A 23,198-nucleotide genomic window follows, 5' to 3' on the forward strand; every position below is an offset into this window, starting at 1 on the left:
GTACAACAGGTTCAAGTGTTTGCCGACGTCCAGTGCACGGTGAACCTAGTTGGGAGTGACTCCTACCTGAATCAGCCCGGCCAAGTAGGCCACCAGAAGCCCCAGAGCAGCACCAGCACTTCCCAGTCACAGCAGAAGAGTCTCTTACAGCAGCTCCTGACTGAGTGACCGTGACTCTCTCTCACACACACACACACACTCAGACATACATACACACACACCTCTATGTAGAGACATCCCTAACATCAGTTTCTGTTCGTCACCATTCTGGTTTGTGTTTGGGGGAACAGCTGCTGAGTTCAGGACGTATGGTCCGGGTTGTCAGACGGCTGAAGCAGCGCTCATTCCTGCTCACCTACATTTCAAAGTCTGCTTCCTCAATAGGGTTCAAAACAAGCGATTATAATGATCACGTTCCAGAAATTTGCCAAGTTCTGTAAAAGGACCTGCTGCTTTCTCGCCAGCTCACATCCCCTAACTAGGCCATCGGCACCGTGCTTCATGGAAACTGGGGCAGGGACTTGCTGCAGTTATCTGTGTGAGCCTCGCCAATGGGACAGCGCTCGGGAGTGTTTAAGTTCTCTCGCACTGGACAGCTCAGTTTCAGCTGGATCTGTGACTGATCAGCTCTCCTCACACAATGGGGAGTTTCCCAGCGTTACATTTTTCTCTCTCTCTCTCGACCGATTTCCTCAATGAGTTTTATTTTCTTTCGTTGCCTGTTTTGTCAGAACAAGCATCACCAGGTTGGGAGAAACATCTCAGATCTACTACAAGCTTTCCTGGGAGAACTCGTTTTAAAATGGCAGACATTTTGAAAACAAGCATAAACAGATGTCCCAGACATCCCTCCACCCACCTCTCAGCAGCTGTGAATACGAGCCACTTTAAGGTCACATCAGCCTATCAGTGTTGTTTGCCATGTGTATTGTACAGGTTGGTATTATTGTACAGCACAACCGGGGACAAAGGTCAGGACGAGCTCACACACGTTCTGATTTCAGTTTGGAAAAACCTTGTGGAATCACTCTACAGCCAAACGTCATGGGTTTCAAACTGGCTCTCTTCTTTTATAGCTTACAAGGACGTGTTTTTTTTGTTTTGTTTTTTTTCTTTTTCTTCTTATTTTAAAAGAATGATGTTTGAAATCAAGAAATTGTATGTACTAAGTAACAGCTGAATATGACCCGGGGAGGTGTCCCGCTCTCACGTCATGAAGGAAAGGGAAAAGAGAGGTCTTGCAAAATTATATATAGAAATATAAATATATATATATATTTTTTTTTTCTGATCGATATTAATATGCTTTGTGTCTTCTGGCACACATGTTACGGTCCCCAAATTCTCTTGTATTATACATGATAAGGTAATGAAGCTTATTATAAATTATCTGAACTGATTTTGAGAATTCAGTGGCGTTTACTTGCTTTGTGTTCAGACAGAACTCCCAAGTCGCTTATTTCCGGCTCTGTCAGGACGCGTCGTCGTCTCCTCTCTCGCACTGCGTCCTCCGGCTCTTCGACTGCTCACGTGACTACTGTTTGCCCAGTCAGACACTGTTCTTCATCAGCATTGCCTCACCTCGCCTCCTCACTCGTCCCTCCACCTGTCCTCCTCCATATCCTCTTTATTTTTAATGTTTGGGGTTTTTTTTTTTTTTAGCCTCACAGTGGAGCACATAGACAAGTTTATGGATTTGGGTTTCAGCCTGTAAGATCATCATTGGATCAGATCGTTAATAAGCAGAGAGATGAAGAATCGGGGGGGGGGGGGGGATAGTCAGATAATATAGAGATCTATATTTATAAATACGCCTGTGGTCCAAATTTGTCTCCATGTACACACACCCAAAGTATCTCAAAGAAGTATCTCAAAGATGTTATAAAAGCCCCTCCCCCACCTGCTTCTTCATCCTACACTCACACCGTCACTCCTCTTCACCGGTCTGTTTGTTTACTCAGATCAACGCCTCGTTCTACCTTTTTTTTTTTAAAAGCTCAATCCCACACCAGGATGAACTGCTGCTTTCTTCCAGGCTGCATGTCGGCGAAGCGGCGAGTTCTTTCCCGAGCCTCTCGTTCCATCAGAGAACCTCAGACATGCTCCAGGACATCAGCCAGCTGGAGAACGTGATGAGACGGGTGAGGAGGAACGCTCTGGTCAGATGTTTGCTTCTGCTTCACAAAGGCATTCCTGTAGAACGATGTCTTTAGACATTACGTGCCAGTTAATCAGGTACTTTTCTTCTTGTTTTTACCCTTCGATCCGATTCCCTTTCGCACCGTTTCTGAGATGCCAAATGGTCCGTGTTCGAACGCAGTGCCTCTTAACCACAGCTTTCTCTTTATTAACTCTAATAAACGGCTCCTGGTCAGTTCCACTCCAAGGTACAATGGTTTATCCTGTAAATAACAAGACAAATGTGAATAATGTATTTGTTCCGAGTCAACAATATTGTAGTGCTCCGACTTCTTTGTGGTAATAACTACTTTCTTCCATGTTTTTTTTTTTGTTTGTTTGTTTTTGTTTTGTTTTTTGGGATGTTTTGATGACTGTCTGAAAGTATCTCTGTGTGGTTAATACTGTATATCAGATGTTTAAAAATGGAAAAACGTCCTGATTTCTTTTTTTTTTTTTTTCCTCCTGTTTCCATACCTGTGTCTTTCCTTCGGGTTTCAGATCTTTTACGTGAGAATGAATTTAGCGACTGCTGAATGTGACTTTACTGAGAGAGAAGCAGCATGGTCTCGCTTTTGTACGGGTTAATTTAAAAAAAAAAAAAAAAAAAAAACAACTAAAAAAAATCTTAACAAAAAAAAAAAGGCCATATTATTTAATTTTTTCCATCAAAGGTTTAAACAGCTCTGAGGAAGTGGAACCTTGGTTTGATGTGAACGGGCTTCAGACTTCATTTGCCACAAGGTGTTTTGTTTTTCTTTTTTCGCAAGGAATAATGACCAAAGCTTCGATTATCAAAAAAATCTTATATGCAAAGCTCATGCAATTGGATAGAATTAATGTAGCATCATTTATCTTCAGTCAGACGGCACAGACTTTAGTGTAATAGATTTAGTAAAACACTACGAGACCGGAGCAGGCTGCGGGCTGAGCTCTGGACTACTACTGTGGGGTTTGCGTTTTTTTGTTTTGTTTTGTTTTGTTTTGTTTTTAAACACAGCCCTGTCGTACACAGAAATGTCTTTCGGGGAAAAACTTAATCACTGTTTTCAGGAAGAGAAAATGTACTACAGCGAGCTATGCACCTTAACTCGAGACCCGGTTCCCATTTCTGCTCCCGGTTTATCCGTTCGTTCGTGTTCAGCTCTCAGAAAGATCTGATTTATGGTTTAAAACAACAAAAAAAAATCCACACTGATGCAAGTATTCTTAAAACTTTTTGCTTTTATTTAGTGAAATTCTTTCTACCAGATCGGAGGTGCCTGTTGTATATATATTTTAGTCGCGGAGGAGACGCTTTCCTCTCGTCTGTGGATTTTTCTTGTCGACGGATTTTCTTATATATCAACGACCTTTGTAAGAAAACGTGTTTGCTGTACTTTACATATTTTTTTTTACTCAACAAAAAAAAAACAATAAAAAAAAAATAAACCAAAAAAAAACAAAAACTAAGTTCCAGGAATTTGCAAGGAAAACAATCTAGTTTTGCACTTTATAATTCAATTCAAAGGAAAGAGGCCATCGTTAGGAAAAAACCTACAACATTAAAAAAAAACAAAAAAAAAACAGAGTCCGAAACTACACACGTCCCCTGAATGTAACAGAGCAGAGCGTCGATTTGCTTTTTTGATGTCAAACTTGGAAGTTTCTCAGGTTCTTCAGAAAGAACTAAGCAGTAGCCCTTCATCGTCATCGGCGAGCGAGCAGGGTATCCTCACTTTTCCGCTACGTTTAAGTGTTCTCCTTGTAATTGCTGCGAAGTTTTTTCCAAACTATGCCAATGTTCTTCAGGTGCTCCACTCCTCCATCTCTCTCACGCTTATGTTCCTCAGACATTCCTCAAACAACTGCTTTTAAACTCATCACACCGAGATGCGATCCAGACCCACACCGCACTGCGCCGGGTCGTCGTCGTCTTTCCCTCGTCTCCGCTCTACTCTGTCGGCACTGCTGCTTGAGCGAGATCTTTTTGCTGCCTTATTCATACACATTTGTCGCAGTGGCATAAAAAAAAACTCTGCTGAGACGCTCCGGTTACTCAAAGCGAGGTTCCACTTTTCAACTGTCAAATTAATATAAATAAGTGTGTGTGTATATATATATATATATATATATATATATATATATATATATATATATATATAAAAATCTATAAATAACTATACATTTTTATTCATTTTGTCCAGTTTGTATAATACCAGTTTGTGAATTAAATTTTTTATTTTTTATTTCCTCGAGAGGCTTCGCTGCAGCTGCGTCGGGATTTTTATGAACGAAATCTGTGTCTGGGAGAAATTCTGCATGTTAGCATGATTTATTTTCCTGTTTGTTTTGTTTCTTCTATCCAGGAGTGTCTTGGAAATAAAAAAAATATATATATATTGTACCTTTCTTAGGACGTTGTAGACAATCAGTCACATGCTGGGTCCAGTAGCTGCAGGTTTGTCCTGCAGGCTGCAAAACTGTCGTCGTTTAGTTTGGTTTATTTTTTTGTTTTGTTATTTTTTTTTTCCTCATCTACTTCAGTCTTATTTCTCTTGTCCATTTCATGGAAAATGTGGCTGCTCAAAACTAAACTAGTTTACACTAGTGTACACACACACACACACCTCTTGTGCATAAGGCCCCTTCTGTTGCTTGTCTACGGTGATGATGCAGACCTTGAAGGACGTGATGCTTTGACTAACAAATCTCTATAACATCCATGAATGTGAGAATGCAACACATTGCAATAAAAGCACCATGTAAAAGTGTCTCATTGTGACTGTCCTCCTTCACACACACCCCCCCTTATTTAAATAAATAATTAACTCTGTGAATCTCAGAAGGCTTGTTCTGTAAAATTCACACAGAACAGTGAGACGTGAGAATAAAACTGTTTATTGATGATGATGATGATGTGTGACCCCGAGGCATGAGACTGGAAGGTTTCTGCTCATTTGAAGAGCTTGAACTTTCTGAGGAAAGGCTGCACCGTGTCCTTGGGGTAGGGCTTCAGCGCCAGGCAGGTGGCGAGATTCTCCGGCTGCTCCGTCCACAGCTTGTGTGCGATGCCTTTCTCGCTGAGCGTCGTGGATAAGTGAGTCAGACTCGCTTCATCTGCTGCCTGAAGAACCAGACGAGGATCGTGAATGAAATGTTACAGCATGTTGTTTATCTGAACTGAAGGGATGATGATTAGTCACCCTGATGACTGCTCTGTTCACTGTATGTTCAGCTGAACAGACAAATTTATTCAAGAATTTAGTCAGAAATCCTGTGACAACGTGGCTGTCATTAATTATACTCACTGTCCGCTTTATTATGAACACCCGTACGCTCATGCAGTTCTCTGATCAGCCAATCAGGTGTCAGCGGCACAGTGTGGTTCAGTTCATGAGCTTCAGTTCACGTCAAACATTAGAAGTCGGATCTGTGAGACTTCAGTCGTAGCATGGATGTAGGGTCTGCAGACTGAAGCAACTTCTTGTGAAGAAGCTCAGAAGAGATTCATCAGTCTGGTCTTAATACTGAGGGTGATTCTAAGACACTTCCCCCACCCCCAAACAAATATACACCTAGTAAGGTGTTAAATTACCAATGTGAAGGTTGTGAGTTTGAATCCCAGGTCCACCAAGCTGCCACTGCTTGTCTCCTGAGCAAGCCTTTAACCCTCAATTGTGCCATTGTATAAAATGAGAAAAATGTAAGTTGCCCTGTGTCCACCAAATGTAAATATAAATATATTCCTGTCAGTCAGGAGAGGAACCTGATGTGGTCTTGAGGTGTTGTAGCTCATCCACATCAAGGTTCTGATGTGATGTGTGTTCTGATATGATGTTCTACTCACCATGATTGTAAAGAGTGATTATATGAGTGACTTCCTGTCACCTCAGACCAGTCTGATCATTCCCCTCTGATCTTATCAAAGCTGCTTCATTCTGCAGATCCTCCTCTCATGGCATACTTTTGGTTTTTTCTTACCATTCTGTGGAAACTGTTGAGTGAAAATCCCAGCAGGAGATCAGCAGCTTCTAAGAAGTTCAAACTAACGTCCATACCACGGTTCAAGTCTCACAGATCGGATTTTCTTCAGGACATGAACTTGAACTAAAGCGCTTGATCTGAACCTGCAGGAGTTTACACACTGTGCTGCTGACACGTGATTGGCTGATTAGAGGACTGCATGAGTGTACATGTTAATAAATAAATTATGAACCTGCGCTGGTGTTAGCTACATGATTCCCAACTGACGGTCAGGACAGTGTACAGCAGAACACGACATGACACTGTGACAACTCTGAGCATCTTCAGGTGTGTGAGAATGTTCATCAGACCTGAATCTCATGTCCAACTCTTTTTTTTTTTTTTTAAAGCCACGCCCCTTCGGATTTATCTTCAAGTAACTCCTAAAAAAGCAGTTACCATAAGAAAGCTATTAGCGGCGATCTCAGCGTGAGCTGAAATATGATTATCCAACATTATTTCTGATGTGTGGAGATGTAAATTAAAATGAGTTTTTAGTTATGTCCCAATCACTATCATGGAAATGGGGCGGGGCTAAAGCAGCCAAATCTAGCGATTATTCCAAATATGGAGTAAAGGATGACTTCAGCAACTTGGGTGGGTTATTGGTTGGTTAAGGTGTTGAACTACTGATCGGAAGGTCATGAGTTCGAATCCCAGCCCTAGTGCTCAGGTGTTACAGCAGAACATCAGAGCTCTCCAGATTTAGTGTTTACTTCACCATCAGCCCACCCTCAGGTTCTTACATTTTATATATTCAGCACTTTATTTCCCTTCAAATCCTGTATTTTTCACTCCCTCAGCCGTGACACGCGTAAAGCAGGTGTGCTGTGGCTCAGTGTCTCACCTGCAGCACCACTTTGTGCATGTTGTCCAGGTCTGACAGGTATTCCTGCGTGTCCGGGTCGTTGTAGTTCATGTGAATGGCAGCAGTGGCGGCGTGACACGCCTGCGTTATAACCGCTCCTAAAGGCCACGACAAGGCGTGTATTAAATCCGACCGAACTACAACATACTGCACAAGGCGTTTAGAGGCACCGCCGCTACCGGGCGCCGCCATGTTGGTATAGAGTAGCGGAAGTGACGCGCTGGCTGTACTGTTTATTATCCGGGTCACACTTTTGTTTCAAGTGCAAGAATCTCATCTGATTGTAAGACTTTGTTGCTTTTGCCCTCAACGCATCTATCTGTCACCTATTAATAGTCTCAGGTGGAACAGGTTTTCTGCTTTTTCGGTGGAATTATTAAAATATATTATCTACTTTTCATGCCATAATGTGTGTTTTATTGAGCAGAAACTCTGCTCATTGTGCAGTTTCTCTTTAATTCAGCAGGTTGTTGTTGCATCTTTTCAGACTGATGTAGTGATAAATAAGGGATCTGATCTGATGGCTCTCAAGTTTCCTGCTTCAGTAAAAGCTAGTCTAATATAAAATATTCATTAATTCCTTCATAAATGGGCTTTGCTCTTGACTGAACCCTTTGTGATGTGTGTTTATAAGTATAGAAAAGTGAGAGTCGTGTTCATACTGTCCCATGAATATAAGGGATAATCAACCTGTCAAATGAACCTCATTAATGCTCTTCAAGCTGAATGAATCCCCACAAATCCCCACAGCCACAGAAAAGTTCACTGAAGTGTGGAGCTGATTATAACAGCTGGAGTGAGATGTTCAGGGATAAGATGGGTGTGATGAACACTTTCGGTCATGTAGGTGTAATAATAATAATAATAATAATAATAATAATAATAATAATAATAATAATAATAATAATAATGATGATAATTCTATAATCTGGCAACCCTTTACAGTGTGACGCGAAAACGTTTGCTTGTAGCTCGCACAGATTCTGCCACCTAGCGGTCAAATATATTCATTGCACACAGAGGAAGCTAGGACCTGAAACTACTACTTCTTCTTCTTCTTCTTCTTCTTCTTCTTATTATTATTATTATTATTATTATTATTATTATTATTATTATTATTATTACTATTATTATTATAGCACCTATACGACTCACTATTTGTTCTCTTTTTCATTGCAACCATATGTAAATATCATCAAAGGGAAGAACAGGGCTGTCAGGTGTCACGCATTGAGAGTGACAGTCACGCATTGGGTCTGTTGTCACGCTCTCCCGCCACACATCGTATTTCTCACACAGAAAAACTTTGTGACTATTTATCCTTTATTTAATGTGCTGCAGCGCCCAAAATGTATCTGTCCGCACCGCACAATCAAGTGCGTCTCACCTGGAGTTCTTAGTCGAGCCTGACACTTATCAGCCAATCAAAAAAAGAGGTTACACAACAGCCCATCAGAAAATAGCACTAGCTGGGTAAGATTTAACGTAACAACGAATGAAAAAAAAATCATTAGCGAGGGTATTTTCGATGGTCGCTTTGAACAAAACCTCAACACGAAACAGCTTGTCTCTGGACGGGACATTGTCCTAAATCATGACCCTAAAAAATAGCTGGGCTTGAGCCGAACTGTTTTAAATGGGAGCAACATTACAAATGATAAAGGAGTCCACACACACACACACACACACACACACACACACACACACAAAAATTAATAAATGGAAATTAAACAAATACTTTGTATTTGGTTAAATTGCGGTCAGTGATCCTTATCAAACAAAACATCTCCCAATTATTGTTTTTTTTGTTTGTTTGTTTGTTTTTGTTTGTTTGTTTGTTTTGTTTTGTTTTTTTTTGTTGTTTTTTTGTTTTGGGTTTTTTTTTTTTGAGATGTCACGCTTGCCTGTCTTCAAAACTTGAGAGCCCTAGAATATGTACAACAGCAGTAGAAAAAGATCCACAAGAAGACCATAAAACAGAGATTCAAGTATATAATTAATTTCTACCATCAAAGTGTCACATGTTTAGAAATGTTGCAAAATGTCTGAATTATCTGATGAGAAGAATAAAAAAATCTTTAGGTGTGTGTTTGTGTGTCTGTGTATGTATGTATGTATTTGTGTGTGTACTGTATGCATGTGTGTTTGTGTATGTATGTATGTATGTGTGTGTGTGTGTGTGTGTGTGTGTGTGTGTGTGTGTGTGTGTGTGTGTGTGTGTGTGTGTGTGTGTGTGTGTGTGTGTGTGTGTGTGTGTGTGTGTGTGTGTGTGTGTGTGTGTGTGTGTGTGTGTGACGTCACCACCAGCTCCAGACTCTATATTGAGCTCCATTTATGGTGTTTTTCACTTTTCACTCATTGAGTCTCTGAGCTAAAGCGGAAGTCCACAGTGATCTTCATCTCGGTGAGTTTGAGAGCTTTACACTGCACTTCTCTCTTTGTCACTGATAGCAGTGTGTATAAAAAGATGGTGATGAGGACAGAAAGAATGTTATTACAATTAACACGCCGCGTTATTGTGTGTATGTGTGTAAAACTACAGCCGGCATTTGCCTTGTTAAAGCTGTAAATAAACACCGTATATGTTGTGCATGTCGGAAACGTCGTTGCAAGAAAGATAATTATGTTCCTTTGTAATTCATTACTCGTTATTTATACAATTTTTGGTTTTATTTCTTGGAACTTCCGGGTTTGGGCTGAAGCGGCTTATTGATCACGTGCACGCGCACCGGCTCAGCTACTCCTCCGGCTTTCTATCTTTATAGACTGATAAACATCCAACAGACTGATCTGTAAATCTGTAAATCTCTAGGCTTTATTTAGGTATTTATTTCCATCTTCTCTGTGATTAGCTGCATGCTTGTATTATTTAAATCCCACAGATCAGATGAATGCAGTGTTTAAACATTAACACCTCCTCCATATAAATGACACTTTTTTTTTTTTTTAAATGAAGGATTTTGCAGATTATCCCTTTAAAAGCTCACACACAGAGTAAAAAGAACAGAATTTTGTCAAATCTTCTGAATTAGTTTTTTTCTTTCTTTTCTTGTTTTTTTTCCAGTGAAAAAATGAACGTGGAACATGAAATCTTGCTGCTTGTGGAGGAGATTAACAGACTCGGCAGTAAAAGTAAGTATATCATCCTCCTGATGTGTGTGACGTGTATCATCTTCCTAGAACTAATCCTCAATAAGTCTGACACGACATGGCCAAAGGTTTGTACATCCCTGACCGTCACACCCATATGTTCTTGTTGAAAATCTCATTCCCATTTGAGAAGGTTCTCCACCAGATGTTGGATCATGACTCCTTCAGCTACAAGAGCATTAGTGAGAGCAGACTCTGTTCCATTTCCATCCCAATAGTGTTCAGTGGGGTTGAGTCAGAGTCAGGGCTCTCAAGTTCTTCACTTTAAGCTTCAGCACAGAACTGATACACCTTCATATTTCACTGCACTGCCTCCTTAACTCCCCATAAAACATAAGAGCTGTTTATTTTTAGAGACACAATCTTTCTGCAGGTCCTGGCATTGAGCTGCCACACCCATATCACATTCAGCACTACACAAACTTTAACCCTTATCTGGTTCCCTGAGGCTCTGTATGTTCTTCCTTTTGTTTTCTTCGGTTGGTGAAACTTCAGCGAAACTGATGAATATTTGACTATAATTGTCTAAAACTGTGTATAAATTCAAATGAAAACAAATATACCGGAGAAACCAAAAATATTTTAATCTGGCTTTGAAATCATTTAACTAGCATTCCTCATGTTATCGAGCAATGTGTGAGATATCTTCAGTCAACTGAGCTGGAGGTGATACTCAGGATTAACCCTCACACTGCCTCACGTAACAAGATCAAGGGTTTCAAACCTCCAAACTTGATCCTCAGTACATTTTAAAGACATTTCTGCATTATAATAAAGAACAAATGTTATATAACAGACTAAAGGAATATTAGCTACACAGACAGCAGTTTAGTGTAGAAGTGTTGTGTTTGTGTGTAGTAAAATAATCCACTGTGGAGTGATGTGATGTGGAGTGGATTTTATGTGTGTTTACAGAAGCAAAAGCAACAGGTGTGGCATTGTACAAACACACACATGAAAGGCAGAAGGTTCCCGTTCATCAGGGTTCCTTAGTAGGTTAAACACACTCACCACCCCGGTTTCTTTTCAGACTCTCTGCTGTTGTCGTGATTGTTGTTATGAACTGGTGTAGTCTGTTAAAAGTTCAGCTTTTCTTAACTTCACTGGTGTAGACACACCCACATCTACTCACTTGCTTTGAGAATGTGACTCAGTATGTGTGTGAATGTAGCATAACTACCCAACGTCCAAATCCTTTTTATTTTAATCAGACTCTGTTCCACCGTTATTGTCAGACATGCTTTCTTTGTTTCCTGGCCTCCGTGGTGTAAAGCAGCAGAATCCTGTTGAACTGTAGAGAATCTCGAGTATTAAAGTTTTAAACAATCTCCACTGAAGCTGGAAATGGATTAAACCAGAGAGGAAGTCTGTCTAAAATACCCTTATTATTTAAACTTCTCCAACTGAAACATGGTGGTGAATAATTAATAGTTAAATGTTCAATCTATCTAATCCAATAACCTCCTCGTCCTACTTCACAGATGCAAACGGTAAAACCAGCGTCAAATTCGGCGTCCTGTTCAACGACGAAAAGTGTGCCAACCTGTTCGAGGCGCTCGTCGGGACGCTAAAAGCGGCCAAGCGAAAGAAGATCATCACGTTTGACGGCGAGCTTTTACTGCAAGGAGTTCACGACAATGTCGATGTGATTCTGCTGGAGGAGTGAACTGAGCTTTAGTCAAATAAAAACATCTCACCTCCAGGAACCTCGTCTTACAGTCCTACAGCCAGCAAACACTCACTCACCAGTGTATCTTTCTATACTTTTATAATGGGCTTTCTTTTGTCAGTTCCTCCAGGAGTTTTTTGGTATTGATTTTGCTGGGGTTTTTTTGTTTTTCTTTTTTAAAATTCACAATGCAACTATTTTTGCAGAAAAAAAAATATACTTGACTTGGTGACATCACCAGCACAGGATTCCTCCTTTAAACTCCTCCCAGTGAGACATCTGTAATGAGTTTAACGTTCTCACACACGTGAATGGAAGAGGCGGAACGTGGGCTAACGATGTCACACGACGCGTCCGCAGAAAATCTGCGCCGTTTTGAAAAATCTCTTTTTTGAGTTGGTGTGATTTTGTGTCCAATCCTACAATCGCAAAAATCAATAAATCCTGGAGGATCCGCTGAGGTGAAGGAGTGTGTATGTTTTGAAAGAAACGTGCTGTTTGTAAATGACCAAAGTCTTCGTTTAACTACCACATCACCAGCTAGTCTTCACATATGACTCAATAGTTGAATAAATAACTGAATAAATCTCCTGAAAAACTTGACATCAGTATGAATTCTTCTGCTGATGTGTTTTAAAGGAAATAGCCAAGCACTTCCCAGGACCGTGTTATTAATGTCAATCAGGCTTAGTTGTGACAAATGATCACTAGATTATTTATGACTTGTGATCTAGTCATTTGTCAAAGAGGATTTTTTCCCCCCACACAGAAAATTGTAATTTGACCATAGATACTTTGGAAACTACTTAATGGAATGATTAAAGCACATGTTTTTATACACAGTATTGTACTGATGAAATCACATGTAACTCAGGCTTAAAAATATTCTCTTTGGCTGCTGGTTTAATTCATAATAAACTGTTTCACTTGGCCAAGCGGTTTGTGTTTTGTCTTTTAAGAGAAACAAGAATTATCATGAGGTCTTGCTATAATTGGTTGAATAATTAATCCACACTGTAACCTCAGATGACTCCAGGGGTCTGGTGAAGGGTGATGAAGATTATCTTCTGGTGTTATTCCACACAGTAAAGACGGATCTCAGCTAATAACTTCACACACACACACTACAGATTCCTTTGCTTCACCACTTTACTGTCATATTCCTGTAATACGGAATGTACAGTTGTATGCAAAAGTTTAGGAACCCCTGACAATTTCCATGATTTTCATTTATAAATATTTCGGTGTTTGGATCAGCAATTTCATTTTGATCTAACAAATAACTGAAGGAGGCGGTAATATTTCAGTAGTGAAATGAGGTTTACTGTATTAACAGGAAATGTGCAATACGCATCAAAACCAAATTAGATGGGTGCACAAATTTGGGCACCCCAACACAATCACATCAATATTTAGTAAGGTCTCCTTTAGCAGAAATAACAGCCTCTAGACACTTCCTATAGCCTGTAATGAGTGTCTGGATTCTGGATGAATGTATTTTGGACCATTTCTCCTTACAAAGCATCAAAGTTAGGTTTGATGGTTGCCGAGTATGTACAGCGTGCTTCAAATCACCCCAAGATGTTTAATGATATTCAAGTCTGGGGACTGGGATGGCCATTCCAGATCATTGTACTTGTTCCTCTGCATAAATGCCTGAGTAGATTTGAGCAGTGTTTTGGGTTGTTGTCTTGTTGAAATATCCAGCCCCAGCATAACAATCAACTTTGTGGCTGATTCCTCAACATTATTCTCAAGAATCTGCTGATATTGAGTGAAATCCATGCGACCCTCAACTTTAACCAGATTCCCAGTACTGGCACTGGGCACACAGCCCCACAGCATGATGGAACCTCCACCAAATTTTACTGTTGGTAGCAAGTGTTTTTCTTGGAATGCTGTGTTCTTTTGCGGCCATGCATAACACCCCTTGTTATGACCAAATAAGTCAATCTTTGTTTCATCACTCCACAGCACAACACACATCATCCTTATTCCAAAATAAAGCGGGCTTGTCAAATGTGCGTTTGCATACCTCAAGCTATACAGTTTGTGGCGTGTGTGCAGAAAAAGTCTTCTTTCGCATCACTCTCCCGTACAGCTTCACCTTGTGCAAAGTGCACTGAATTGTTGAACGATGCACAGTGACACCATCTGCAGCAAGTTGATGTTGTATGTCTTTGGATGTGGTCTGTTGGCTGTTTTTGACCGTTCTCACCATCCTTCATCTTTGGCTCTCCAATATTTTACGTGGCTTGCCACTTCTGGCTTTAACAATAACTGTGCCTGTGGTCTTCCATTTCCTCACTATGTTCCTCACAACAATAATCTGACAGCTTATATATCTGCACTAACTTTTTGGAGCCTTCCCTTAAACCATAATGTTGAACAATCTTTGTTTTCAGGTCATTTGAGAGTTGTTTTCAGGCCTCCATATTTCCACTCTTCAGAGGAGAGTCAAAGAGAACAACAACTTACAACTGGCCACCTTAAATACCTTTTCTCATGATTGGATTCACCTGTCTATGAAGTTCAAGGCTTAAAGAGCTCACTAAACCAATTGTGTGTTCCAAGTAATCAGTGCTAAGTAGTTACAGATATTCAAATCAGCAAAATGGCAAGGGTGCCCAAATTTATGCACCTGTCTAATTTTATTTTGATGCATATTGCACATTTTCTGTTAATCCAATAAACCTCATTTCACTACTGAAATATTACTGTGTCCTTCAGTTATTTGATAGATCAAAATGAAATTGCTGATCCAAACACCCAAATATTTATAAATGAAAATCATGGAAATTGTCAGGGGTTCCTAAACTTTTGCATACGACTGTACAGATTAGAGAAATCAGTAGAGACATAATCACTAACACTGTAACTAGATCAGCTGTTTGGTATTTCAGGGAATAAACGACTCATCATGAGATGAAACGTAAAACTAAAAGATTAGATCTGGTGTCCAGAAGACAACCTGATAAATGTCCGTGTGAGTGTCCAGTATTTTCTCCTGATTTTAATCCCACTGATAATCTACTGTATGGAGCATCTTTAACGATTTACTTCTGCTTCTGGATGATGTTTTTATTTTTATTAAAGGTTTGTAACTCCATTAAAACACAGACCTTTTACACAACTGTGTGGGTTTTTAATGATTAAGAAAGTTTGTTCTTGCTTGATCTCTTGCTTGCTTTTTAGTTGTTTAATTCTAATTTTTTTGTGGAGTTTTGTGGTTTTGAGATTTTTTGGCTTTTCATTCTTTATTTTTATATTTGCAAATGATATCAGATTTGTTGATTAATTAGGCTTATTAATGGGGATTAGGTAATCTTGATACCACACACACACACTCACAAACACACACACACACACACACACACACACACACACACACACACACACACACACACACAGAGACACGCACATACCACTACTCTTTATATACATTTTTGGTTTTGTATATATTGTATATTATATTATGTCTTTATTCTTTATGCTTTACATATATATTTTTGATGCTGTAACAGAGACATTTCCTCATTGTGGGACGAATAAAGGAATATCTTATCTTACACACACACACACACACACACACACACACACACACACACACACACACACACACACACACACACACACACACACGCACGCACACACACCCTCCCTTTTCATCCAGCGCGCTTCCGCGCTCGAGACGGGGCGGGGCGTGGTGACGTCAGGAAAGGAAACGCGCACTGTTTCGGAGCAGGAATCAAAACAACACACGGACACGCCCTCTTCTTCTTCTGCTTCTGCCTTCTGCTTCATGGTGCACCTCGACTGTCAAAATGGCCCAGACGACGACAGCAAGAAGCACGACGCCGCCGCTGCTCAGCAGAGCTCCATGATCAGATCTGCGTGCGTTGGCGCGGGCCATTGACGATGCCATCGTTTATAGGGGCGCGTGCGGACGGTCAGCGTTAACGTGTGCGTCGTGTCCTATAGCGAGAGCGCAGCACCATCATGCCGAGCCAGAAGAACAACAAGGGGAAGAGAAATAAGCGCACTAACAGTAGCGGAGATGAACAGGAAAATGGAGCCTCCGCTGCAGCAGCAGGAGCAGCAGCAGCAGCAGCAGCAGGAGGAGGAGGAGGAGGAGGAGGAGGAAGCAGCAGTAGCAGCAGCAGCAGCGCTGCGTTAGTAGGAGCTACAGCCGCTCCACAAAGCGGTAAACGAGGTGCTTACAGGCTTAAATCCATTAAAACAAGCAGGGTGTCTGGTAATGCTACAGGAGCAAGAGGAGGAGGCGGAAGAGAAGGCGCTCATTTCTCTTAGCTGAAGCATCTCCACTCCCAATCCACAGCTTCTCCACATGCACCAACTTGTCTTGTAGACTAAGCTGTTAGGCCACAATCCTCCCCCTGGTGGAGAAGATAGCGTAGGCCTCGAGCTTCGCATGAATCACGTCTTACTTCATCTATTATTACAATCCCTAATGGATCAGGCTTGTGATTGCCAACGTTTTTTGTTTTTTTTTGTTAAAAAAAAAACAAAACCCAGTTAGATGCATGAGGAAGATTCCCTACTTAATACATGCAAACGTGTTGCGTAATATTTTGAGTGAGTGTCTGGGTTGTGTGGGTCGATTTACCCACGGCGTGTGCAGTGGCACCGATGCACTCCAGCTGCTCTCTGGTCCATTGATAGCTAGACGTTAACGAAGGTCAGACGCAGGAGATGCAGACGCTCTGTGTGTGTGTGTGTGTGTGTGTGTGTTTGTGTGTGTGACTTTGACTGTGAGTGTGAGGGAGAGTTTATGAGCTATTAAAGTGTACTCCAGATTCAGCACAAAGTTTTAAACAGCTCCACGCTTGAAGTGTCTTTATATTAAAATGTACAGGAAGATTTCATTTGAAGCTCTGTCATGTGTAATCTGTGTGTAATGATTATGTTATATAATATTACAGTATATATGTGAAGTGATGGACTGGTTTCAGTTACAGGGAAATGTTGTTGGTGTGTGTTACAGAGGCGCTGTGTGCCACGCCGCTCGTGTGCAGTTTAAACCGTGCCGTTGACCTTGACAAGGACGACTACCAGCGGGTTCTGTGCAACAGCGAGCACTGTCCTTATGGCAACTGGATGCATCTACAGTGCTTCTATGAGTGGGAAAGCAGCATCCTAGTACAGTTCAACTGCATTGGTCGAGCTCGTAGCTGGAATGAGAAGCAGTGCAGGCAGAATATGTGGACCAAGAAGGGCTATGACCTGGCCTTTCGCTTCTGCTCCTGTCGCTGTGGCCAGGGCCACTTAAAGAAAGACACTGACTGGTACCAGGTCAAGCGCATGCAGGATGATCGCAAGAAGAAGGTGGTGACCGAGAAAAGTAGTGGGAAAGCCAGTGGAGGGGGTGGAGCTGAGGCCCCAGAGGAGCTGAAGAAAAGCAAGTCTTCTAATAAATTGCCTCACCGGGGCTCCAACCAAGACCTCTCACGCCGCCAGTCTGTGGATCGGCAAAACTCTCAAGAGAGGAGTCACATTGGCGGCATTGGGGTGAACCTGGGTGTGCGCTCGCCCACTGACTCCCCTGGTCAGTCTCCACCGCTAGGCTTCTCCTTCTTCACACCCCAGTCTGTCAGCGTGCCACGTAGCTCACGGCACCTGGGTGAATTCCTTAAAAACGCAGTCCACATGGATGGAAACCGGAAGCACTTGCTGGTGGGCCATGTTGCCAGCAGGGGAAGTCTTCAAGGGGATCACGGGGCGGGCAGTTTGTGTCTGCCCCGCCTCACTCAGGGCGATGGCCCGGTGCAGTTCCTGAAGAGGCTGGACCTCTCCGAGCTGCTGGCCCACATCCCTCGGCACAAGCTTAACACCTACCACGTGCGCATGGAGGACGACGCGCAGGCTGGGCAGGGCGAGGACTTGAGGAAGTTTATCCTCTCTGCTCTCAGTGCCAGCCACCGCAACATAGTCCACTGCGCCCTGTGCCACCGCATGCTGCCCATCTTTGAGCAGTTTCCGCTGGTGGACGGGACGCTCTTTCTCAGCCCCTCACGACACGACGAGATCGAGTACGACGTGCCGTGCCACTTACAAGGTGATGATCTCTTTGGCTCAGAGTTGGTTTATTATATCCATGCAATTATAGACTGAAGGCTTTGCACTTCTCACAGTGCAGCTCAAAAATTAGCGATTAATCGGCTGAAATTCTGTGCAAACTATTGAAACGTACACAAACCAAAGGTCAGAGGTCAGCACTCATCTCTCCCGCTGGCTCGAGCGGGGCTTCACTGCGGGAAGCTGCACTTGAAGGTTATCAGCTTTGTGCAGTAGTAGAGAGTCTTATGAGGCTCAATTTAGACTCCCTGAAGGATGAGAGTTAAATAAAAGTCATTTCGCAATAAAATTAAACAAATGAGTAAATCAGATCACCAGGGAAAAACCAAATCCATTCAAATATCCGGCTGTGAAGCTTTGAGAACTTTCTAGATGACTGATTAATGACATCCTGAGCCCCTGGTATCTTCCCTCAGAAGACACCGAGTATTTTTCAGTATATTTCTCCATGTGTCATTCTTTCTCATGTCCACAGGGAGGCTGATGCACCTGTATGCTATCTGTGTGGACTGTCTGGAGGGGGTGCACAAAATTGTGTGTATAAAGTGCAAATCCCGCTGGGACGGAAGCTGGCACCAGCTGGGTACGATGTATACCTATGACATTCTGGCTGCTTCACCTTGTTGTCAGGTAGGTGATCATCAATAGGTTTCTCAGTTTCTAGCTAGAGTGTAACGTGTCCTGTAGGACAGTGTTGCGTGTGAGATGACCGCTAACTGTCCTGCTGTGATAATCATACGCTACACAACGATATGGAGGAAAATGAGGAATGGAGGAAAACGGCGAGTTTGTCGTGGACTTGTTGCAGGCGGTGGTCTAGTGTGTAGAGTTAAGAAGGTAAAGCGCACACTCTGTGGAAGCTGGAGTTTTCTATCAGACATCAGCTCACAAAATTAATCAGTGTGAAGATTTTATACAAAGAGAAATTCTGATCAGTGACCGATGAGTAATAACCACAATAACGCAGTAAAAGGAAATGAACTGAAAAACCTAATTCTGAACAGATGTGTACAGTGTGTGTGTGTGTGTGTGTGTGTGTGCACACACGTGTGTGTGTGTGTGTGAGAGAGAGAGATACATGGCCACACCTCCTTGTATGTGAGGAGAATAGTAAAGGTAAAAAAAATATTCAAGGGATTTCAGAGACTCCACATGTGACTGGATTGATGACCAGAAAGAGAGAGAGAGAGTGTGAGTAAAGAGATAGAGAGAGAGAGAGAGAGAGAGAGAGAGAGAGAGAGAAGTTAATGGGGTTAGTGGGGGTGAGTGGAGGGGTTTGGGGTCCCTGTGTTTAACAGTATGCTGATTCTACAGCTGTAAAGTCTAAACAGTGTGGATGCAGACAGATGTGTTGAGCTTGTGAACACAGCTGGAGCGTTTGTGTTTCCATGTAACGCTTGAGGTCACTTCTTCCTGGTAAAAGGGGCAGTCATAAGTAAACTTTTGTGTAAGATGCGCACAATAAAAAGCATGTTGCTGTGAGGAGGATGAGGAGGAGGATGAGCCGGTCGATGGTGTGAGGCCCGGCTGCAGAGAGAGTCTCTGTGAGAGCTCTGTGTGTGTGATGAGACAGAGACAAAGAGGGGGGGGGGGTAGAGGTGTGAGAGAGAGAGGTGAGATTTCTTCTCTGAGTTGTTTCTCTGAGCGTGTTATAGGTCAGCTTGTGTCCTTCTGCTGTACTATAAGAGGACAATAATTGAGAGACTCCATCAGCAGCAGAACATCGTTATTCATTCCGTCATGTCTTTACACACCTCTCCGTTTTCAGACGTGTGTAAGATTTCGTCTGGAGAGTTTCATGAATCTTCAAGTTTTTTTTTTAATTAATCATTAGTTTCTTTACACAACAAAGTTCCTCCTGATGCCTTGATTCAGTGTATCTGCTCTTCTACTTGATAACATCTCAGTATCACCTCAGCCTCAGAGAAGATGTGACCATCAGCACGATGCCTGTCAGGATCGGACGGATTGGACAGTCCAGGCTGGCAGAGTTCCGATGTGTCTGATGTGTGTGTATGTGTGTGTTTTGTAGCAGTTCAGACTAAACTGTGCTCTAAAAGCTGATGAGAAATCCTTAAAGGAGTCTCGATAAAAGTGGAGGACGTCTTCTCCTCGTCCAAGCTCAACGGAGTCTGTCAGTCTGGGAGGACTGTGTCTCCAACTGGATGTGAAGAGGTCTAGCAGCTCTGTATGTGTGAGCTGAAGCAGGATCATGAACACAACTTTAAAACACCTGGGCCCAAATTCATAAAAAATGTTAGTGTAAAGTTTCTCCTAGTGACATAATTCTAAGAAAATTCTTAGAAATGTGGGCATAGAAGATCCTAATAAAGATAAAAGTTATTCATAAAGCATCTTAACCCTTAAAAGAGCTCATAAGGTTAGAAAGTCTTAGGGAGTAGTGAGGAGGCTTAGAGTTTCTTTATCAGAGGAGAAAATGGCTGAAAGGTGAAGAGGGAGAAGACATGTAATGTATACAATATTTACTAATGATAGTGAGTTAATGAGATGTTTCAGATTAGATCGTGTAGGGATTTCTTTTTGTGACCAATCATATTCGAGGAATCATCTCCTCTAACATACACTAACATCTCCGAATCAGAGCTGAAATGATGTAAATTGTGTATGACATTTTTGGCATTCTGCATTTACATTATATTTATCAGATTTCTAGCATACAGATGTTAGAACATCTGCAATGTGATCGGTCAGGAACGTAAAACTTACACAATATAGTCTCAAATATCTTAAAATAGAGACAGAGCGAAGGCTTAAAATAAACCAGATTTTAAAAGCACTTCTAATATTTGTTTTATTCGACAACCAATCACAGTCTTCAAAAGATTGTGTCATATCCAGCAACAGGGTTAAGCCCCGCCTCCTCTCTAAGATACAAGTTGGTGTATTTTCCTTGCAGTGAGAGAGTTGCTCTGAGATCAGTCCTGAATCACTCTTACACTCCGTAAGTTTCCTAGTTAGAAGTTTTTCAGCTAAATTAGGAGCTCTTTGAGATCATTCTTGGAATCTTTCTAAATAAAAGCCATGATGTTTAACACACATGGACATGAAGACAGATTTATCAGAGTTTTTCCTTCACTTACAGCATGTGGAAGTCAAACCGTTAAAGTTATCAAGTTTACGGCTTTTAACTGCTGAATATTTACAAATTTCTGGTGGTGATGGAGTTTTTCTGTATTTCACATTTTAGCCACTTTATTTCAGTAAATTTCGAAATAAATCATTCCGCAGCTGCTAAACAAACTCTAAACACAACTAAGCTACTAAACAAACAAACAAAAAAAGACCAATCAGCAATCTTTTGTGTAGACTTTTTTTCCCCCTCTTAACCAGCCAATCAGCATCGAGCAGTAAACCGTTTGGAGTTTATCCTGGAGATTGTCTCTGTGTAGCGTTAGTTAGTATTAGTTAGTATTCATTTTTCTATTGATTTATTTTTCTTCATGTTGTTTTGTAAATATAGCGTTAAGAATGAAATAAGGAGCTCTTTAGAAAGGTTTTGCTCATATGATTTGCTCTCTGATGTCAAGTAACACTTGGTCTCAAAAGTCCCAGAGAATGACAACTGTGTGAATCTCTGTTCTGTTTAAACTCCTCTAGTTTCTGTTGTTACACTCTGTACGTGTTTATTACTACAGTACTCAAGCTAAAATGCTGAACGTCCAGATATTGATGAATAACCATAAATTCCCAAGCACACACACACACACACACACACACACTGGGCACAGCTGATTTGCATTCGGTAACGCCCACAAAACTAACACTCACAGCAGGAAAATGAGCGCTAAACAAAAAAGACAGCAAGACTTCCTCAGATATGAAAGTTTTTCTGAGAAGAATCTGTGTTGTGTTGGGAAATGTGAGCTTGTGGTGAGCATTAATCACTGCTTTATTAACAAGAGCTCTGAGGCTGACAGAAGTCTTTCTCTCTCTCTCTCTCTCTCTCTCTGTCTCTCTCTCTCTGTCTGTCTGTCTCTCTCTCTCTCGCTCTATCTCTCCCTTTCTCTCTGTCCCTCCCCTGATCCTGCTCCCTCTTTCTCTTTCTTTCTCTTTCTCTCTCACCCTCTCTTGCTCCTTTCTTCTCTTTCTCTCCACCCCCTCTCCCTCCCTCTTTCCCCCCTTTCTCCCTCTTTCCTCTCTTTCTTTCTCTTTCTCACCCTCACTTCCTTCCCCCCCCCTCCTTTCTCACCCCCCTTCCTTCCACCTCTCTTTCTCTTTCCCTCCCACTTTATCTTTTTCTCTTTCTCGCTCACCCTCTCTTCCTCCTTTGTTCTCTCACTCTCTTCCTCCCCTCTCTCTCCCTCCTTCTTTCCCCTTCTTTCTCTCTCTCTCATTCTTTCTCTCTCTCACTCTCATTTCTTCTCTTTCCTCCCTTGCTCATCCTCTCTACCCCTTCTCTCTTTCTGCCTCTGCCTCTTTCTCTTTATTTCTGTTTCTCTCTCACCCTCTCTTCTTCCTTTCTTCTCTTTCTCCCTACCTCTTCCCCCTATTTCTCCCTCTCTTCCCCACTCTTTCTCCCCCCATCTCTAACACCCCCCAACCCCTACCCTCTCTTTCCCTCTCTCTCTCTCTCTCTCTCTCTCTCTCTCTCTCTCTCTCTCTCTCTCTCTCTCTCTCTCTCTCTCTCTCTCTCTCTCTCTCTCTCTCTCTCTCTCTCTCTCTCTCTCTCTCTCTCTCAGGCCAGACTGAACTGTAAGCACTGTGGGAAGCCTGTGATCGACGTGCGAGTGGGTATGCAGTATTTCTCCGAGTACAGTAACGTGCAGCAGTGTCCACACTGCGGAAATCTGGACTATCACTTCGTCAAACCTTTCTCCTCCTTTAAAGTCCTGGAAGCTTATTGACAAAAGTTCTACATGCATGCTAGTTTCCTTTCATTTATTTTATTCCTAGGGAAATTTATTTGTCTGAATTCTTTTTTTTTTTTTTTTTTTAATTCATATAAAATAGAGGGAAGTGATGGCAGTTTATCAGAGACGATGGAGACAGTAAGTGCTTCACTGTATGTTTATCAGATCTTTCATCTGGCATTTACACACAGAGCAAGAATTATACTGTGACAAGTGAATGTATCTGTATATGCCAAATTCACCCTTTTGTACAAAGAACAAATAAAATAAAATGGATAACATCTGGATGTTCCTACTTTCATATCTACTGTAGAAGAGTTTTAGGGAAATAAAAAAAAACACCAACTTTCCTCGTTTAACA

General features: G+C 41.7%; 5 protein-coding genes across 11 annotated transcripts in view; 3 read left to right on the forward strand and 2 right to left on the reverse strand.

Moving 5' to 3' along the window:
- ncoa1 (nuclear receptor coactivator 1) overlaps positions 1-4,931 on the forward strand; it is a 31,779-nt gene extending 26,848 nt beyond the window's left edge. For both annotated transcript variants that reach the window (XM_027137993.2, XM_027137992.2), the window contains exon 21: positions 1-4,931. In XM_027137993.2, coding sequence (XP_026993794.2) covers positions 1-168 — 168 coding nt within the window. In that variant the 3' untranslated portion in view covers positions 169-4,931.
- txlnba (taxilin beta a) overlaps positions 3,385-23,198 on the reverse strand; it is a 27,727-nt gene continuing 7,913 nt past the window's right edge. Inside the window, exon 11 of the transcript XR_007143816.1 lies at positions 3,385-4,787. The gene's annotated coding sequence lies outside the window, so the exon portion shown is untranslated. The remainder of the gene's footprint in view (positions 4,788-23,198) is intronic.
- Positions 5,043-7,271, reverse strand: ptrhd1 (peptidyl-tRNA hydrolase domain containing 1). The gene is made up of 2 exons (XM_027137969.2): positions 7,031-7,271; positions 5,043-5,284 (listed from the first exon to the last, which is right to left on the reverse strand). Exons 1-2 carry the CDS (start codon positions 7,241-7,243, stop codon positions 5,114-5,116), a joined length of 384 nt encoding a protein of 127 aa, XP_026993770.2. The 5' UTR covers positions 7,244-7,271; the 3' UTR covers positions 5,043-5,113.
- abracl (ABRA C-terminal like) lies at positions 9,316-12,801 on the forward strand. Of its 2 annotated transcripts, none has more exons than XM_027137953.2 (3): positions 9,316-9,455; positions 10,116-10,183; positions 11,683-12,801. In XM_027137953.2, the coding sequence occupies exons 2-3, from the start codon at positions 10,123-10,125 to the stop codon at positions 11,865-11,867; spliced, it is 246 nt and encodes an 81-aa protein (XP_026993754.1). In that variant the 5' UTR covers positions 9,316-9,455; positions 10,116-10,122; the 3' UTR covers positions 11,868-12,801. The 2 variants fall into 2 exon arrangements, with proteins under 2 accessions (XP_026993754.1, XP_026993755.1); XM_027137954.2 differs by lacking the exon at positions 9,316-9,455 and adding an exon at positions 9,600-9,874.
- On the forward strand, positions 15,575-23,118 carry heca (hdc homolog, cell cycle regulator). Of its 5 annotated transcripts, none has more exons than XR_007143821.1 (5): positions 15,575-16,083; positions 16,876-17,946; positions 18,442-18,596; positions 19,999-20,222; positions 22,667-22,805. XR_007143821.1 is itself a non-coding variant. In XM_047818222.1 (4 exons), the coding sequence occupies exons 1-4, from the start codon at positions 15,870-15,872 to the stop codon at positions 19,970-19,972; spliced, it is 1,539 nt and encodes a 512-aa protein (XP_047674178.1). In that variant the 5' UTR covers positions 15,575-15,869; the 3' UTR covers positions 19,973-20,008. The 5 variants fall into 5 exon arrangements, 3 of the variants coding, with proteins under 3 accessions (XP_047674178.1, XP_047674177.1, XP_026993824.2); XR_007143820.1 differs by having other exon boundaries at positions 19,999-20,154; XM_047818222.1 differs by lacking the exon at positions 22,667-22,805 and having other exon boundaries at positions 19,874-20,008.

The sequence above is a fragment of the Tachysurus fulvidraco genome, chromosome 9 (assembly GCF_022655615.1).
Source record: "Tachysurus fulvidraco isolate hzauxx_2018 chromosome 9, HZAU_PFXX_2.0, whole genome shotgun sequence".
In the NCBI taxonomy this organism is placed as follows: domain Eukaryota; kingdom Metazoa; phylum Chordata; class Actinopteri; order Siluriformes; family Bagridae; genus Tachysurus; species Tachysurus fulvidraco.